The sequence below is a fragment of the Mytilus galloprovincialis genome, chromosome 1 (genome assembly GCF_965363235.1).
Source record: "Mytilus galloprovincialis chromosome 1, xbMytGall1.hap1.1, whole genome shotgun sequence".
NCBI classification, from domain to species: Eukaryota; Metazoa; Mollusca; class Bivalvia; order Mytilida; family Mytilidae; genus Mytilus; species Mytilus galloprovincialis.
In genome coordinates this window covers 55,100,321-55,121,407 of record NC_134838.1, presented here as the reverse complement: position 1 = coordinate 55,121,407, position 21,087 = coordinate 55,100,321, and the positions used below count along the sequence as shown (strand labels likewise).

The 21,087-nt window shown below is 31.9% G+C and overlaps 1 protein-coding gene across 4 annotated transcripts in view; it reads left to right on the top strand.

Annotated features, from left to right (window-relative positions):
• The window catches only part of LOC143079058 (uncharacterized), a 45,603-nt gene extending 26,118 nt beyond the window's left edge, over positions 1 to 19,485 (top strand). For all 4 annotated transcript variants that reach the window (XM_076254234.1, XM_076254225.1, XM_076254217.1 and 1 more), the window contains 6 exons: positions 6,501 to 6,581; positions 7,674 to 7,866; positions 8,310 to 8,568; positions 9,074 to 9,220; positions 12,169 to 12,268; positions 14,563 to 19,485. In XM_076254234.1, the coding sequence (XP_076110349.1) occupies positions 6,501 to 6,581; positions 7,674 to 7,866; positions 8,310 to 8,568; positions 9,074 to 9,220; positions 12,169 to 12,268; positions 14,563 to 14,712 (930 nt within the window). In that variant the 3' untranslated portion in view covers positions 14,713 to 19,485. The remainder of the gene's footprint in view (positions 1 to 6,500; positions 6,582 to 7,673; positions 7,867 to 8,309; positions 8,569 to 9,073; positions 9,221 to 12,168; positions 12,269 to 14,562) is intronic.
• Positions 19,486 to 21,087: the final 1,602 nt, after the last annotated feature.

Below are 21,087 nucleotides of genomic sequence, written 5' to 3'. Positions count from 1 at the left end.
CTGAGAATACTTGAATTAACCTGATAAGTTATGTTTTATTTTTAATCCTTTTTTTCATGAAATTGAAGAATTTAATGATTTCATTTCGTGTCTTGCTCTGCTCTGTTTGATAAACTCTGTGTCCTGGTATTTATTAACCTTATTTGACAATCTTGTATGATTTATTTCATTCTGTCAACAGTTTTAATATTGCATCTTGATGCTTTTATGTTTTTATCTCTATGTTATGATTTCATATATTTGCCTATCATTCCCTTCTTTTTTACATTTACTAAATCCTAATTTGTTTCTCTCACTCGATCCTCAGCAGGAGCTGAATTGATTCCATTATGGTCCTCAAATAAAATAAGGACGGTAATGATTGTGTCTGTTGAAACAATCAACTCGATTAAAAATAAAATGTGCAGTAAAAAGTAATGAATTTATAAATTATTCCCATTCCAATATATGTTTGATGACTAAATCTTTAATTTTGGAGTCAAGATACTTTGCCTTGATTTGGTTCCACTGTCTATCTGTAGACTGTTATCCTATAACTTAGCACAATTACAATCTGGCCTCAAATGTTAGTCTATTGGAACATAGGGATCATATCAGATTAGCATGTTCTCATCCTGAATATAGTTGAAATATACCTGCAAAACTACAACCAATCTATCCAACCTTTATGTACACTGCACACTGGTCCAAATATCAGTAAATTGTAAACCATAGCTTTGAATATTGTGATGTTAGCAGTATGATCCAAAAGAAATTGTAGCATCTTGTTAATTCATAGATTTCATGATTAAGAATAGATGACATGATCATTTTAACATGGATTCAAAATTCACCTTTTTATTAGCTCACCTGACCTGAAAGGTCAAGTGAGCTTTTCTCATCACTTGGTGTCCGGCGTCCGTCAGCCTGCGTCCGTATACTTTTACAAAAATCTTCTCCTCTGAAACAACTGGGCCAAATTTAACCAAACTTGGCCACAATCATCCTTGGGGTATCTAGTTTAAAAAATGTGTCCGATGACCTGGCCATCCAACCAAGATGGCCGCCATGGCTAAAAATAGAACACAGGGGTAAAATGTATATTTTGGCTTATATCTTTTAAAACCAAAGCATGTAGAGCAAATCTGACATGGGGTAAAATTGTTGATCAGGTCAAAATCTATCTGCCCTGAAATTTTCAGACGAATCGGACAACCTGTTGTTGGGTTGCTGCCCCTGAATTGGTAATTTTAAGGAAATTTTGCAGTTTTTGGTTATTATCTTGAATATTATTATAGATAGAGATAAACTGTAAAAGCAATAATGATCAACAAAGTAAGACCTACAAATTAGTCAACATGACCAAAATTGTCAGTCAACCCCTTAAGGAGTTATTGCCCTTTATAGTCAATTTTAACAACTTTTTCGTCATTTTTTGTAACTTGTACGAAAATCTTCTTCTCTGAAACTACTGGGCCAAATTTAAACTAAGTTGGACACAATTATAATTTTGGTATATAGTGTAAAAAATGTGTCATGACCCACCTACCAAACAAAATGGCAGACATGGCTAAAATTAGAACATAGTGGTAAAATGCAGTTTTTGCTTTATATCTTTGTAACTAAGACATTTAGGGCAAATCTTTCAAGATTTAAATGTCCATCAGAATAAGATCTATCCCCTCATAAATTTTCAGATGAATCCTACAACCCATTGTTGGGTTGCTGCCCTAAAATTGGTAATTTTAAGGAAATTTTGCAGTTTTTGGTTATTATCTTGAATACTATTATAGATAGAGATAAACTGTAAACAACAATAATGTTCAGCAAAGTAAGATCTACAAATAAGTCAAACATGACATGACCAAAATTGTCAGAGAACCCCTTAAGGAGTTTTTGTCCTTTATAGTCAATATTGAACAGCTTTTCGTCATTTTTGTAACTTGTACAAAAATCTTCTTTTCTAAAACTATGGGCCAAATTTAACCAAACTTGGCCACAATCATTACTAGGGTATCTATTTTTAAAAAGTGTCTAATGACCCCGCCTACCAACCAAGATGGCCGACATCAGAAAATACAGTAACAGGTGAGCGAGACAGGCTTGAGAGCCTCTAGTTAAACTTATATATGTGAATTCTACTGTAACTTGATTGTAAGTTTTGCTCTTCACCTATTGTAGTTCATTTAATATTCTGACCAAATTGCAATTGATTCATCAAATCATACTGTTCAACTGGTCATAGATATATAACTGCTGTAGTGATAGAATAAAGCAGACTTATTAGCTCACCTGGCCCGAAGGGCCAAGTGAGCTTTTCTCATCACTTTGCGTCCGGCGTCCGGCGTCGTCGTCGTCGTCGTTAACTTTTACAAAAATCTTCTCTGAAACTACTGGGCCAAATGAAACCAAACTTGGCCACAATCATCATTGGGGTATCTAGTTTAAAAATTGTGTCCGGTGACCTGGTCAACCAACCAAGATGGCCGCCATGGCTAAAAATAGAACATAGGGGTAAAATACAGTTTTTGGCTTATAACTCAAAAACCAAAACATTTAGAGCAAATCTAAAAAACATGGGGTTAAATTGTTTATCAGGTCAAGATCTATCTGCCCTGAAAATTTCAGATGAATCGAACAACCCGTTGTTGGGTTGCTGCCCCTGAATTGGTAGTTTTAAGGAAATTTTGCTGTTTTTGGTTATTATCTTGAATAATATTATAGATAGAGATAAACTGTAAACAGCAATAATGTTCAGCAAAATAAGATTTACAAATAAGTCAATACGATCGAAATGGTCAGTTGACCTCTTTAGGAGTTATTGCCCTTTATAGTCAATTTTTAACCATTTTTCGTAAATCTAAGTAATCTTTTACAAAAATCTTCTCCTCTGAAACTACTGGGCCAAATTAAATCAAACTTGGCCACAATCATCATTGGGGTATTTAGTTTAAAAATTGTGTCTGGAGACCCGGTCAACCAACCAAGATGGCCACCATGGCTAAAAATAGAACATAGGGGTAAAATGCAGTTTTTGGCTTATAACTCAAAAACCAAAGCATTAAGAGCAAATCTGACAGAGTAAAATTGTTTATCAGGTCAAGATCTATCTGCCTTGAAAATTTCAGATGAATCGAACAACCTGTTGTTGGGTTGCTGCCCCTGAATTGGAAATTTTAAGGATATTTTGCTGTTTTTATACGACCGCAAAAATTTTAATTTTTCGTCGTATATTGCTATCACGTTGGCGTCGTCGTCGTCGTCCGAATACTTTTAGTTTTTGCACTCTAACTTTAGTAAAAGTGAATAGAAATCTATGAAATTTTAAGACAAGGTTTATGACCACAAAAGGAAGGTTCAACAGTTTAGGGGTTAGGGGCCAAAAAAGGGCCCAAATAAGCATTATTCTTGGTTTTCATACAATAACTTTAGTATAAGTTAATAGAAATCAATGAAATTTAAACACAAGGTTTATGAACACAAAAGGAAGGTTGCGATTGATTTTGGGAGTTTTGGTCCCAACAGTTTAGGAATTAGGGGCCAAAAAGGGGCCCAAATAAGCATTATTCTTGGTTTTCGCACCATAACTTTAGTATAAGTAAATAGAAATCTATGAAATTTAAACACAAGGTTTATGACCATAAAAGGAAGGTTGGGTTTGATTTTGGGAGGTTTGGTCCCAACAGTGTAGGAATAAGGGGCCCAAAGGGTCCAAAATTGAACTTTGTTTGATTTCATCAAAAATTGAATAATTGGGGTTCTTTGATATGCCGAATCTAACTGTGTATGTAGATTCTTAATTTTTGGTCCTGTTTTCAAATTGGTCTACATTAAGGTCCAAAGGGTCCAAAATTAAACTTAGTTTGATTTTAACAAAAATTGAATCCTTGGGGTTCTTTGATATGCTGAATCTAAAAATGTACTTAGATTTTTGATTATTGGCCCAGTTTTCAAGTTGGTCCAAATCGGGGTCCAAAATTAAACTTTGTTTGATTTCATGAAAAATTGAATCCATGGGGTTCTTTGATATGCCAAATCTAACTGTGTATGTAGATTCTTAATTTTTGGTCCCGTTTTCAAATTGGTCTACATTAAAGTCCAAAGGGTCCAAAATTAAACTAAGTTTGATTTTAACAAAAATTGAATTCTTGGGCTTTTTTGATATGCTGAATCTGAACATATACTTAGATTTTTGATTATGGGCCCAGTTTTCAAGTTGGTTCAAATCAGGATCCAAAATTATTATATTAAGTATTCAGCAATAGCAAGAAATCTTCAATTGCACAGTATTGTGCAATAGCAAGCAATTTTCAATTGCACAGTATTGCGCAATAGCAAGAAATCTTCAATTGCACATTATTGTGCAATAGCAAATATTTTCAATTGCACAGTATTGTGCAATAGCAAGAAATATCTAATTGCACAATATTGTGCAATAGCAAATATTTTCAATTGCACAATATTGTGCAATAGCAAATATTTTCAATTGCACAATATTGTGCAATAGCAAGAAATTTTCAATTGGAGTTATCTTTCTTTGTCCAGAATAGTAGTTGAATCAACTTAAATCATTGTTTATACAATATACAATGTATATTCACTTTTACTACCAACTGATAAATTAAAACAATCTTTACCATTCAGTGATAACAAGCACTTTAGTTTACATTTTAATATTTTATGATGTATTTAAATGAGTAGTTATTGTTGCAAACTCCATTAGGAATTGGAATTGAGATCAGTTTTGGAAAAAGGGAAAGGGGGATGTGAAAAAAAAATGGGGGGGGGGGGGGGGGGGGTTAAATTTTTCTCATTTCAGATTTCATAAATAAAAAGAAAATTTCTTCAAACATTTTTTTGAGAGGATTAATATTCAACAGCATAGTGAATTGCTCAAAGGCAAAAAAAATATTTTAAGTTCATTAGACCACATTCATTCTGTGTCAGAAACCTATGCTGTGTCAACTATTTAATCACAATCCAAATTTAGAGCTGAATCCAGCTTAAATGTTGTGTCCATACTTGCCCCAAATTTTCAGGGTTAAACCTCTGCGGTCGTATATAGCTGTGCCCTGCGGAGCATCTGGTTGGTTATTATTATACCCCACGCAACGAAGTTGCGGAGGGTATAATGTTTTTTGACCCGTCCGTCAGTCCTGTTTCTTGTCATCGCAACTCCTCTCAAACCACACAACAGAATTTTACGAAACCTTTTCAGATGAAAAGGACATACTATGTAGTTGTGCATATCGACAGGAAATTGCGATTCAATTTTTTTTATAAGAGTTACGCCCCTTTGAACTTATTTGCTTAATTTACTACTGCAACAGTTTGTCATCGCAACTCCTCTGAAACTACACAACAGAATTTCACGAAACCTTTTTAGATAATAAGGACATACTATGTAGATGTGCATATCGACAGGAAATTACGATTCAATTTTTTTTCTAGGAGTTACCCCCCTTTGAACTTATTTACTTTATTGTACTACTGCAACAGTTTGTCATCTCAACTCCTCTGAAACCACACAACAGAATTTCATGAAATTTTGTAGATAATAAGGACATACTATGTTGATGTGCATATTGACAGGAAATTATTATTCAATATTTTTTCTTATACAATTTTTTTTTCTTACACTTATTTAATTTCTCCAATGACAATGTGGGGACGTGGGGGTATGTGAGCGTGCTCACTAAGGTTCTTTAATCTTGAATAATATTATAGATAGAGATAAACAGTGAACAGCAATAATGTTTAGCGAAGTAAGATTTACAAATAAGTCAACACGACTGAAATGGTCAGTTGACCCTTTTAGGAGTTATTGCCCTTTATAGTCAATTTTTTACATTTTTCATAAATTTTTGTAAATTTTTAGAAAATATTTTTCCACTGTAATTACTGGGCCAAGTTCATTATAGATAGAGATAATTGTAGCAACAAGAATGTTCAGTAAAGTAAGATCTACAAACACATCACCATCATCAAAACACAATTTTGTTATGAATTTATCTGTGTCCATTGTTTAATATGCACATAGACCAAGGTGAGCGACACAGGCTCTTGAGAGCCTCTAGTTATCTTTAATGAGGAATTCCAATCCTAAAAGATTGTAATTATGCTTTATTTTACCACTTTGCACTTTATTGGCTTGACTGTGGTTTTATCTGACCAGTTGAACAGTTTGATTTTATAAATATAAATTACAATTGGGTCAGAATTTGGAATGAACTGCAATATTTAGAGAGAAACACATAAAATCTTGTTGCAGTAACAACTCAGAGAGAAATACAGGTTTTATTTTTATTGAAATACTTCACAATGATGTGCTATTATAAATCAAATTCCTTGTTACAAAATTTATGTTGTAACAGTTTGGGAATGAAATAAGTGAAAATTGTGTAAAATGATAAAAAAAAAAAAACTGGATTGAGAATATTTTGTGTGTTTGAATGAGTATTTTTAATGTTTTAAAAATGTTTTGGTTACATTGTAATAAATTTTTGTTTATTTTCTGTTAGTTTGCAATTGATATGGAAATGATGTCAGCTGTATTTGATTATATATTCAAAGGCCTGAAAGCTGATTCAGCTAAATATTGGGTATGTATACCAAGTCAAAAAAGTAAGCGATCTTAAAATTGCATTTGAGGCACAACATCTTTATTATAATGTATGTCTAATATTTATGATCCAAATGATGGAAGATATCCCAGTTAGAAATATTGAAATGTATTATTGCCTCAGGATACAAGTAAAGTGTATATATTCACATTGATAAGCTTAAAATATGTTTTCATTACTACTTGTATGAGGTATCTGTTGACCAATTACAAGGTATACATGAATATGATATAGAAAATACAAGTATAACATCAGATTGTATACTGTAAAATCATGAATTTTCCTTGGGTATTTAATTTGCTTTATTTCATGGATATATGTTATTGACAAAATTGAACCCATTAAGACTAATAAGATTATAACCAACATTACAAACTCAAACTGGAAACCCCAAATATTAATCCCTATGAAAGAAGTCTCACAGACACAACTAGGAAAATTTTAACTCCAAAATTCATGAATCAACAGGTCAGTAAGTGAAATTTGTCATGTATCATACCATAAAGCTATTCTATCCTATCTCTGTAACAAAACGAAACATTGAACGTAAGTTTATAACCTGAAAAGGGAACAGTCAGAAGTAAATTGCCCCTTTGCAGTCATTGAGTTGCACACATTCAGTCATAAAAAAAAAAACGCCCTTAACAGGGCTAAACTGTTTTAAAATTGCTTCCTTTGTACATTACTCTTACCACATCACAACTCATTCCAAGTAGGATACTACCTTACCTCAAAATATTTTCATCAAAATTTATCCCAAGTAGCGGTAATTGTTGTTTGAAGTTCTGAGACAATTTTTTCCCATCACATGTCAAATTAATTCCGGCCACGGAACTGCTCGTGCTAATAAATCTCCAGTTTTATGGAAAAGGCTAAAAAATCTATTCCTTACTGAAAGTGTAAAACAGCTTAACTTCTGAAACCAACCAAAACATGCCAACCTGATCGTTTTACTTCTATGGAAAATTTTAACATTTTCTTTACTTTCTATATTGAAATTATTGACTTTTTTTGTGTGTTTTTTTATATTGTTAGATGATCATAAGTATTATTAGTTTTACTCTGTTACAGATAATGTTAAGTACTCCATACAAGCTTGGTGATGCAGCTATGAATAGTTTAATGAAGATTCTGACAGACAGATTCAATGTTAAAGGTGTCTGTATGGTAATGCAGTCATTACTGGCCTTGTACTCTTATAATGCCACATCAGGAATCATTGTAGATATTGGAGAAAGGATGGAAATACTGCCAATATTTGATGGTTTGTAGCTCTTCATCCAATAAGTTGGCTGTGATATCAGTCATAATAAGTGTATTGAGATGTATACCTGCATATGAAAGTTTATGATTTCCAATCATTTATTTTAATAGAAAAAAAAGGATAAGGGGTATCCATTTATGAGACAAAACCAGTATATGCACAGCAAAATGCACAAAAAAACATTGTTAAAAAGTGTATGAGCCATACCATAAGTTATAAGTAGTTTTTTATGCTTCATTCACAAGAATTTTTATCCTGAAATCTAGGAATAGGAATAAAGAAAATGTATATGTATATTGTCCTATTATCAGCTTTCTGTGACCCTTTTTTTTTTTTTTAACTTTTTTTCAAACATGTACATGTTTCATAGTATCATATTGACACCCATATTCTTGTTTCTTATTGTGTTTATATATAATATGTTCTTATGTTGACTTTTACAGGAGTGCTAATTGAAGGAGGAGTGTCTCGTCAATCATATGGTGGACAAAAAATAGCTGATTCCTTAAACTCTTCTTTAGTGGAACATAAGTACAATTTTGTTACACCTGTTGATAAATTACTAGTCAGATATGTGATGGAACAATCTTGTTATGCCTGTGAAAATTACAAGGACATGAAGAGCAAATGTGACAAAGATTCAGATAGTTATAAGTCAACAGTATACCTCAATAATTTTGATCTGCCTGAAGATGCACATATGTAAGTTATATTTAGTACCAAAAAAATGATGCTGCTTTAACTAACACATCAGTCAGGCAGGGTTAAACTAGTTTAAAGGCACCAACCATCCCCTAACCTGCAACAATGGTGTAACAGTGCAACATATGAACAAACTATAAAGTCAGTTGAAAAGGGCTTAACTCATCAGATAGATGCAAAACAGATCTATAGCTAACAATAACAAAGAGTGGATGATGCAGGCTACCAATACATTCCCACAACAAAAAGACTCTAAGAACAGATCTGAGAGTACCATACTTGTAAATTCTGACTGCTTGTTCAAAGACAATAACAACTAAAAAAAGAAAGAAATGCATCTAAATCTAAATCTCCACTAATAATTATTGAAGTTAACAAACAGCATACACTTTAGACTTATCTTATTATTTCTCACTGCACCTGTATCATCCTGCCAAAATGTGAATGATTATTTTGCTTTTAGTATGTTTATAGACAGTAAATAATACATTAATTTTCATTTTAGGAGTGTTACACATGATATTAGTTGTTTTAAAAGTGCTGAAGGTTTCTTCAATACAGATCTGTGGGGGATGGATTACCCATGTGTACATAAACTGATCTATCAAGCCATTCAATCCTGTCCAATGGACAACAGAAAACATATGTATAGGTAGGTCTCTGTACCTGATTATCCATGTGTACATAAACTGATCTATCAAGCCATTCAATCCTGTCCTATAGACAACAGAAAACATATGTATAGGTAGGTCTCTGTACCTGATTATCCATGTGTACATAAACTGATCTATCAAGCCATTCAATCCTGTCCTATAGACAACAGAAAACATATGTATAGGTAGGTCTCTGTACCTGATTATCCTTGTGTACATAAACTGATCTATCAAGCCATTCAATCCTGTCCAATGGACAACAGAAAACATATGTATAGGTAGGTCTCTGTACCTGATTATCCATGTGTACATAAACTGATCTATCAAGCCATTCAATCCTGTCCTATAGACAACAGAAAACACATGTATAGGTAGGTCTCTGTACCTGATTATCCATGTGTACATAAACTGATCTATCAAGCCATTCAATCCTGTCCTATAGACAACAGAAAACATATGTATAGGTAGGTCTGTCAAGCCATTCAATCCTGTCCTATAGACAACAGAAAACATATGTATAGGTAGGTCTCTGTACCTGATTATCCATGTGTACATAAACTGATCTATCAAGCCATTCAATCCTGTCCTATGGACAACAGAAAACATATGTATAGGTAGGTCTCTGTACATGATTATCCTTGTGTACATAAACTGATCTATCAAGCCATTCAATCCTGTCCAATGGACAACAGAAAACATATGTATAGGTAGGTCTCTGTACATGATTATCCTTGTGTACATAAACTGATCTATCAAGCCATTCAATCCTGTCCAATGGACAACAGAAAACATATGTATAGGTAGGTCTGTCAAGCCATTCAATCCTGTCCAATGGACAACAGAAAACATATGTATAGGTAGGTCTCTGTACCTGATTATCCATGTGTACATAAACTGATCTATCAAGCCATTCAATCCTGTCCTATGGACAACAGAAAACATATGTATAGGTAGGTCTCTGTACATGATTATCCTTATGTACATAAACTGATCTATCAAGCCATTCAATCCTGTCCTATGGACAACAGAAAATATATGTATAGGTAGGTCTCTGTACATGATTATCCTTGTGTACATAAACTGATCTATCAAGCCATTCAATCCTGTCCAATGGACAACAGAAAACATATGTATAGGTAGGTCTATCAAGCCATTCAATCCTTTCCAATGGACAACAGAAAACATATGTATAGGTAGGTCTATCAAGCCATTCAATCCTTTCCAATGGACAACAGAAAACATATGTATACCGTAGGTAGGTCTGTCAAGCCATTCAATCCTGTCCAATGGACAACAGAAAACATATGTATAGGTAGGTCTCTGTACATGATTATCCTTGTGTACATAAACTGATTTATCAATCCATTCAATCCTGTCCAATGGACAACAGAAAACATATGTATAGGTAGGTCTGTTAAGCCATTCAATCCTGTCCAATGGACAACAGAAAACATATGTATAGGTAGGTCTCTGTACATGATAATCTGTGTGTACACAAACTGATCTATCAAGCCATTCAATCCTGTCCTATGGACAACAGAAAACATATGTATAGGTAGGTCTGTCAAGCCATTCAATCCTATCCAATGGACAACAGAAAACAAATGTACAGATAGGTCTCTGTACATGATAATCTGTGTGTACATAAACTGATATATCAAGCCTTTCAATCCTGTCCTATGGACAACAGAAAACATATGTATAGGTAGGTCTCTGTATATGCTTGTCCATTTTCAACATACTTCTGTTAAACTATAAATCCTGTAGGTAAACACATCTGATGTTGTACAAATTAATGCAGTTATGTATGATGAATGATCATATGAAATACTGCTTTTACTTTGTAGTGTCATGGGGGGATGGGTTTAAAATGAGATGGTTAACATTTACAGACAGTTTGTGATCAAATTTGTTTGACATAGTATATTTGTAATTCTAACATGATGTCCTTCAAACGCTTTGAGTACACACCTGTGGTAAAATATGAATATATTAGTGGGCTGTTCCGATCATACTCCCACATCTTAGGTTTTTTTGTATAAGCTTTCGGAGGTCATAGAACGATGACGTCAAAATATAAGCATTTTATAGGAAAATACCGTACACGCTTATAAAAAAATCATATCAACAAGAAATGTAAACAAACGATTCTAAATGTGTTAGTAGTCATATTCATTTATACATATAAAACATAAAAGTAAATTATTATTTAAAGTTATCCAAAACTATCTAAATACGTTATTGTAAATAGTTTAAGCATTTCACTAATTCAGTTTGCTCCATTCTTTTACGCCAATTTAATAGTGCATTTATTTATGGGAACGGCAAATATTTGCCTCCACCTAGAGCGCTTCGATCCAAAAGAATTACCTTATTTGTCCTATTAGAATCGAAATAATTCATGGGGGCTTGAATAAATTGTGATTTTACCACGGGTTGTCCCTTTATGCCGATATTTTACCCCTCGCTATTGCTCAGGGTAAAATATTTGTCATAAAGGGCCAACCCGTGGTAAAATCACGATATATTCAACCCCCATGAATTATTTCTTAAACCATCATGGGTTTTTTAAGAAACTTGATTGAAATTGGAAAAGATTGCTTTTTCTAAAATGACCATTCACAAGGGAAAACTGAAGTCATGTTTTTGTTGTTAATAGCATTTCTCTTTAACCACTAACTGAGTTGTTGGATGAACATTCAATTTAGAAATTTTGAGTACAAGATTTTGAGTGAGTTTGAAAACCATAGTAATTAGTTATTGCATCTCTGCATGGCAACGATATTTGTCAAGTTGAATTAGAAATATATATAAGGATAAAATATAGTATTTTTATTTCAAACCCCAAAGTCTTTGAAAAAGATATGACCCATGAAAGATGTTGGTTGAAAATTCATCATACAGGAACTGCTTATTTTTATCATAATTTATGTTTTTATTGATAAAGGGCCATATATTTAAGTGGAGGTGTCACCATGTTACCAGGATTTTCTGAGAGATTACAAGCAGAGTTAAAGAAATTAGCGCCACCATCAGTTTTAGTTGAGGTAAAGTTATTATTTTGATATGGACCACCTTTCCTTGGATAGAAGGGGACATAATATTCTCTGGTCTTTACATCAGTCCTTTGATTATTTTGCAATTATTTTCATATAGTTTATCATATTAAGGTTTTTGTCATTTTTATTTTAGTATTTATCACATCACAGCACAGTTCATTGAAAGTTATACACTAAATTAGAGATTGAACCATATTTCACTGAAAATGGAATAGTGTGAATACCATAGGACTTTAAGAAACTTCTTTCCAGATATAAAAATGTGTTATGATTGCTTCATAAGAGACTATTTGACACATAAATTAACAACTATATGTTATCAACAATGACCAAAGCCCATACTGCATAGTCAGCTATATAAGACCCCAAAATTACAAATGTAAAACAATTCAAACAAGAAAACTAACAGCCTTATTTATGTACAAAATAATGAATTAAAACTAGTCAGTTGTGTGTATGTAATATCATTAAACTATGTACAGCTTAAATTGTGTTTCATAGAATTCCGCAGTGTGTAGTTGAAGGTTAATTCATTCCATTACCCACTTTTCCCTATTTATTACCTTGGGGGTCACCCAGCTGCTTCACACCTGACTTTTTGGACCCTTTCGAAATTGACCGCTGGTCTAATTTCTAATTTCCCCCAAGTCATTAAATGTAATACATCTACATTTATTTCTCTCTCCACCGTCAATCTAACCCCCTTTATCGTAGCCACCTGCTATGAGATGGAGCAACGCTTCATACCCTTATAGGAACTCATCTGGTTCCGGTTGGTTGACAGAGTGTCCATGTCCATGGGGCTTGGTCCATCTATACCAAGTGTCGTCGACAGGGCCTGGAGCTAAATTTCCCTTTGCTGAGTACTTGACTCCCAAGGGCCAAATTATTTATATGTTTTATTAATAAAAAATAGAAATTAAATAATCTTGTTGTCAGCAGCAAACTCATTGATATAATGTTCGGTTTACTAGATTCTCTGTTTCAATCTTAAAGGGATGTCTATGTCTGAAGGTCATGTTAAATGTCAGTTTGTCAACACTCCAGGAGCATGTTAAGAAATAAGTTACAAATACAGGGTATAAAGAACACCAGAGAACACCTAAACGAGAGAGCTACAAATACAGGGTATAAAAGAATACTAGAGGACACCTAAACAAGAGAGCTACAAATACAGGGTATAAAAGAATCACCAAGAACACCTCTTAAAAAGAGGAGTTCTTAAAAGGTCACAGTTTACTGAATCATGAGAAACACCTAAACAAGAGGCAACTAGCTAAACAAGATACATGAATCATATCAATAAACCACAGAAATAGATTACAGACTTAACAATGAATAAGTCATCACTTGCTGCATCCTTCGTTGTTGTCAATTGTCATGGTTATTTCTGTTTAAATTGGGATTTCAGTCGTTTCTGTTATATCCCTAAGTCCTTGGAGTCATAGAATAAAGTACAAAATAATGAATTAAAAACAAATATGTAAAACAGCGACAAAGTACAACCCCTGAATTACAGGCTCCTCATTTGGGACAGGCTCATACAAAAAGAATGAGGCATGATTAAACATGTTAGTGTGCACGTCCTCCCCAATTCCCCAGTCCTTGAACTTGCCTACTTCATAGTTTAAAGTTACATTTATAGACAAATATTTTACTTTCATGAGTAATTTAATAGTAGTATAAATACTTGTTTGCTGCAGAGCAATGATGAGAAGTTAAATAATATGTAATGTGTTACTTTTATTTCATACATTTCCAGCTTTATTTTCAATTTCAATTTATAATTTTATGAAGACAAAATACCATGAACAATTTTTAAACATGTATTTATATTTACCAAGTATTATCTTTGAATCAACAGGGATTTAAAAATGACTATAGTATCCTTGATTCTTCATTGAGCTTAATTGCTTAATTGCCACAAATCAAGTAGATCTCTGGAAAAAGGGAGATAACAAACTTCAAATTTTATTCTAAGTATAACCTTTGTGATTCTGGATTCTGGAAATGAGTTTAAGGGAAGGACTATTGACACATATTCGTGATAATTGTAATTAAGTCTGACTCAATTTGGTTTACAGATTATAGAGAAGATATTTTTTTTTTCTAATAAAGCATGTCAAATGATGGCTAATGCTTGGAATTAACCATGTGCCACATTAAAAAAACAACTGACTATTCCAAATCAAAAACCTGTGATTTTATCAAAGAGAAAACATGAATTCACATGATCTTCTTTCCATGCTTGTATAATTCCAGTAATTTTTGTCTAATTTCAGGTACATGCGTCACCTCAAAGATATTACAGTGCTTTTATTGGTGCAGGAACATTGTTATCAAACCTTGCTATTAGTGAACAAATATTTATATCATCGGAAGATTGGAAGAAAGATGGAGTAGCTACATTCAGAAGATGGAAAGCATCCTAAACATTGAATTATGATATCATACTCCACATACAATAAATCCTGCTTTACTGCCATTTATAGATATTGCAAATTAAAATAATGATCTTGCGTTTACATAATTAATCCATATTTTTAAGCTATTAATGATGCATTTATAAGTAAATTTACATGTAAATAAGTAAGGCAATGCATATATTCAAACAATGCTGCCAGTCTTATTGGATGATAAGTGTATTATTATTTACCTATTTAGCTATTTCCCAAGCCAAAACTGGACAAAAATTTTAATATGCCATTTTGCTTTCCCTGTTGTCATTAACCAGTTTTATATTTGTCTTTATTATTCACCTTTCCTTTGCACTGCCAAAGAAAAATGTCAAAAATTTCCCCAGTTATTATAAGATACAACATACTATGTATCATTTTTTTTTCTGCACTTGTTTTATTTTTGCTTGTTCTCGGCAGCTAAAAGGTATAAAATTGAACCCTGCATAAATTTCCTTGTAGATTGAAAGATTTATCGCTGTTTAAACATTCTGTACATTATACTGTTAATAATTAATTATTTACAAAAATGTATATGTTAACTCTTTTCACCCTAAAGGTGATTTAACATTATAGATTATGCAGTTACCCTCTGAAATCATGGAAACACCTGAATAAAATTGTTCAATCACATCAAACTGTGCGGAAAATATTTATGATTTTGATCTTATAATCAATTAGAAATATATTAAGATCTACGATGAGCTATTTTAAGAATATGATATGTTATTTTTATCTCTGTATTATTTATGAAAAAGGAATATGTACATTCCATTTTCCTTTAACAGTTTTTTATATATTTATTCATTTATATTTTAAATTATTATGAACTTATACTGAAATTTGTATCTTTTTTAATTGGATGTAGAAGCTTAAGCTTCTTATCATATAGTAATATTTGTGATTATATAAGATTACTGTAGATTTAGTTATTTTTCGTGGGTACCAATTTTTGTGAATATTTTCATTTGGTGGTTTTACTAAAGTCTGCATACAATCCTATGCACATTAAAATTGGTATCCCTGGAATATTAATAAGTCCACAGTATGTAAATTATGGGAATTTCTGGTTGTGTACTTATTATTATGCATTGTGACGTTATGCTAGTGCTAGAGACAAAATATAGGTATATAGGCATTCGAGACATTTTTATGTATGCAATATTTAAGGATATGGATTCTTTCTTTCATAATGACAAGATTTTACACCCAACAATAGGGTCTGTTTTTAACATGGAGTAGACTATCTAAGCTAGTCTTTTGAAAATGTATATTTAAGTACAGTGTTATGTAATTTGCTGAACATTTTTTTTTTTATATAAAACTACATTTACAACAATTTCCATTCCTTGATCATTGATTAAAGAAAATGATCGTCAATTAATAATGCATTCCTAATGTTTTATATGTTTAATTCATTTTAATTTAATACCAACGAATATAAAAGATCTTAGATCCTGACATATTGACATGTATTATTGTAGTTTAAAACTGAAAGAAGACACATAATTATAAACCTACTTGAGGGCATATTATATTTTTAGATTCTCAAAATTATTTTTTTGTACTGCATCCCATTGTTAGTCTTGGAACAATTTTTGTGTTTTTTTTTCTGGACTGGAAATTTAAGACGAAAACTTCAAACATTTAACTTTTTTTTTTATCTCTTTCTAAACTGATGACATATGTTATATTCAGATAACCAAACTATGTATCTTGAACATATTTAGTTTTATAGTGTTATACTTAATATTATTTAATTGTGTGCTTTATTTACGCAATATATGTTTATAAATAATATATAAAATATTAATAATATAATTGATCATTCCATTGGTAATTTTTACAAGTGCTTTATTAGGCAGTCATGTGATATTTATGTATTTTGTCTCGTTAGACATCATGTTGTCTCGTTTTGTGTCATTAATTTTAACTTTTTGGTTGTATATTTAAATGGTTGTGTAATTTAAATGTGTATTGTTTTCAAAGTTTTCAAATAGATGGTCAGACTTCACACGTTTTACATCAGTAAATGTAATTCCTTTATCTGGATTTTATCATGCAGTTCTGTAAAGGAAATTTTGTTCTGTTTAGTGTCTGTGAATATTACAATAGTGACAAGAAAATAGTGCCAAATTATTCATTGCACAATAAATTGAAATTACCGAAAATATTTCTATGAAAATGTTAAATGGAAAATATGCAATATTCTTCAATAAATAACTTGTTTGTCTCACATAAACTAATGCTGCATTCACACATAATTCGAATTTCGGTTCGCATTAACTTATTCGAATCAGTTTAATACGCATTCGAAATGTAAATTCTAATTCGAATTGCAATGTGCGTCAAATTCGCTTTACTGTCTGAACAACGTTAACTTTTTATTCGTATTAACAAAAACGCATTTTTAATGTGAATTAGATAATAAGATTTAGGCAATTCGAAACCAATTTGAATTAAAAAGAAGAGTGTAAACGCGATTAGCGAATTCATTTCGAATGAAATGATTTCGTAAACGAGGCATTATTATAATCTTGTTTTAATGAGCAGACACATATTATGAGGTATAAATCAGTAATTACAAAATCAAACATTAAATATGGCCAATTGTGATTTTTCTTGTAGCTTCAAAATATTTAAACTCCAAAGAACTCTTTTTAAAAATGTGATTAATTTTTTTGTTGTAATAACTGTACAATTTTAGATAATTTCCATGTAAACATTCCTTTCTCCTCCAAAAGTACATTTTGTTTGAAATACTTGGGGAGCTATATCACCAAAATGGTTGCTGTTTTATGATACTGGTACGTTCTTATGGAAAAGCCATTCTTGTTAATAATCAGATATTAGTTGTAGGAATAGAAGCTTTATATATTTCAGCAATAATTTTACTGTCGCCATATGCAATAGTTGTTATATTATAAGTACTATACAAATCAAGATTGTTATATAATAAGTATGTGTACTTTAAAGAACAAGATTAATATATGAGCTCCATTGGATAGAAATCCACCTTTTGCAAGTGCACCTTTACATGTACATGTTTCATAATTGATTGATTTTGGAACATTCAAATATGAAATCAAAGATGATTATTGGTCTATTTTGTAGGATTTTTATATCAATTTAAAAACTTTTGCAGATATTGCATAAGGACTTTTTTCAACGCAAAAGGTTAGTAGATATATTGATAATCATTTGCATACAGTCGATTTCTATCTGACGCAGCTCATATCATGAGTGCATGTACTATAAAGATCAAGATTGTAATACATGTATTATAAGTACTTTAAGATCAGTATGATTTTTTTTCTCACTGTTTTTATAATTTCTCTTCTTGTTTAAAAATGTGACTTGACATTATTATGCTTATTTTTGTGTAAGTTTAATAATCCTTCCATACATTCTTATTTAGTTTAATACAAATCAATTCACCATATGTACATTTCAAAAATTAATTCTTGTCAGCATACTGTAAATCCCAAAATAACATAAAAATTATCACAAAAATTGTTTAAAGTAATATCATTTGATACCTAGAATTACCTTAGAAATTTGTGTATCTTTGTAAACTGGAAATGAAGCATTAGGAATTTCTTTGTCCCCCCCACAACCAATCACGAGGGGAAGAATCATTACTGCCATATTCTTGCTTAGTCCAGTAGTCTTTTTGTTTTTGTACTGCCAGGATATTACTATGATATTGATACATTTCAGTTGATCTAAAGTTTGTAGGTAAAGAAATAATCCTTGTTTTAAAGTTTTCATGTTGTGAAGCGTTATTTGCTCACTTATACTTTGGGATTTCCAATAATTTGTTGAACCTTATTACAATTTTACAAAATTTAAAATAGCATTACAGGCATATTTTGAGAATTTATTAAGCATTAGTAATGCTTAATAAATTCTCTAAATATGCCTGTAATGCTGTATGGTAATTTTGTACAATTGCAATGATGTTCAGCAACAATTAGGTGATTTTTTCATAAATCTATTATGTATCAAAAGTACTCTTTACTACAATTTTTGATGTACGTAATGTTAAACGTCTTGTAAAATTTGTGAGAGATTTTGCAATTTGGATTCAGTTCTGAGCAAGTTTTGGTTATACATGTACATCAATAATATTGTATTTTGTGCATGTGGTTAACATGAATGAGAAATGAACAAAAGTAAACAAGTATAACCTACTTTTTACACTTTAGACTTAGGCACTGAGATAATGTTATATTCAAAAGAAACAATTTTGACATTATTGAAGGTGTAGCTTAGTTCTAAAATTTCATGCTTCTGAACTATTTTTGGGGCAAAGGGATGATTGTTATTTTTCATTTGGTACCCCCTTCTATAAGTGTCTGGCTTGGATTTAAAGAATTTTACACAATTTTTATTGTTTTTTTTTTGTTTCTGTAATAAAACAAATATTTAAATATCTTAACCTTAGATTTTTTTATGCTTGATTTCACTTAAGTACAGCAATGAAAAGTCCAAAGGGACCAACAAATGTTTTGGAATGCAATGGGTTTCAACCACCAAACAACAATATAATATGTCAAATGGTTGCATTCTCCTTCTTCATATACTAGGACCCATGTTGACTTGCTGTGATCATATCTATTTGCACTCAGCAATCAGCATAGTCCTTTATTGAAAATCCTAGAACTCACAATAGTGAGTTGTAACTTGCAATATTTCTTGTGATATATGTTAATCCTTTCAGTAAGAAATAAACATATCAGTATCAAATTCATTGTGTTGTTTATATATTGTTTCTTGTGCCAGCATTTAACCAAAAATAGTTATCTGGTGGAAGCATACTGACCTAAAAATCTCTAGACTGATCAAAGGACTTTTTATACGCCTGTCAAAATTTTGACGGACGTATTATGGTATACAAATGTCCGGTGTCTGTCCATCTGTCTGTCCGTCCGTCTGTCTGCCCGTCGTACCGTCTGTCCGTCTGTCCGTCTGTCTGTCCGGCGTAAACATGTCGCACCGTTACTTGAGAACGACTTATCCAAATTTCATGAAACTTAACAGAGTTGTTTCTTATGATGGTCAAATGATCTATACTTTTTGGTGAAAATATGATTTAAACTTTTTGAGTTACGGCACTTTGTAACTAAAACAGGGGTGTGTTTTTTTCACATGTTGCACTGTATCTCAAAAACGATTCTTGATTATGGCTTGAAACTTTATACACTTTTTATACGACCGTAAAATTTGAAAAATTTTTCGTCGTATATTGCTATCACGTTGGCGTCGTCGTCTGCGTCGTCGTCGTCGTCGTCATCGTCCGAATACTTTTAGTTTTCGCACTATAACTTTAGTAAAAGTGAATAGAAATCTATGAAATTTTAACACAAGGTTTATGACCACAAAAGGAAGGTTGGGATTGATTTTGGGAGTTTTAGTCCCAACATTTTAGGAATTAGGGGCCAAAAAGGGCCCAAATAAGCATTTTCTTGGTTTTCGCACTATAACTTTAGTTTAAGTAAATAGAAATCTATGAAATTTTGACATAAGGTTTATGACCACAAAAGAAAGGTTGGGATTGATTTTGGGAGTTTTGGTTCCAACAGTTTAGGAATTAGGGGCCAAAAAAGGGCCCAAATAAGCATTATTCTTGGTTTTCGCACAATAACTTTAGTTTAAGTAAATAGAAATCAATGAAATTTAAACACAATGTTTATGACCACAAAAGGAAGGTTGGTATTGATTTTGGGAGTTTAGGTCCCAACAGTTTAGGAATTAGGGGCCAAAAAGGGACCCAAATAAGCATTTTTCTTGGTTTTCGCACCATAACTTTAGTATAAGTAAATAGAAATCTATGAAATTTAAACACAAGGTTTATGACCATAAAAGGAAGGTTGGTATTGATTTTGGGAGTTTTGGTCCCAACAGTTTAGGAATAAAGGGCCCAAAGGATCCAGATTTAAACTTTGTTTGATTTTATCAAAAATTGAATAATTGGGGTTCTTTGATATGCCGAATCTAACTGTGTATGTAGATTCTTAATTTTTGGTCCCGTTTTCAAATTGGTCTACATTAAGGTCCAAAGGGTCCAAAATTAAACTTAGTTTGATTTTAACAAAAATTGAATCCTTGGGGTTCTTTGATATGCTGAATCTAAAAATGTACTTAGATTTTTTATTATTGGCCCAGTTTTCAAGTTGGTCCAAATCAGGGTCCAAAATTAAACTTTGTTTGATTTCATCAAAAATTGAATAATTGGGGTTCTTTGATATGCCAAATCTAACTGTGTATGTAGATTCTTAATTTTTGGTCCCGTTTTAAAATTGGTTTACATTAACGTCCAAAGGGTCCAAAATTAAACTAAGTTTGATT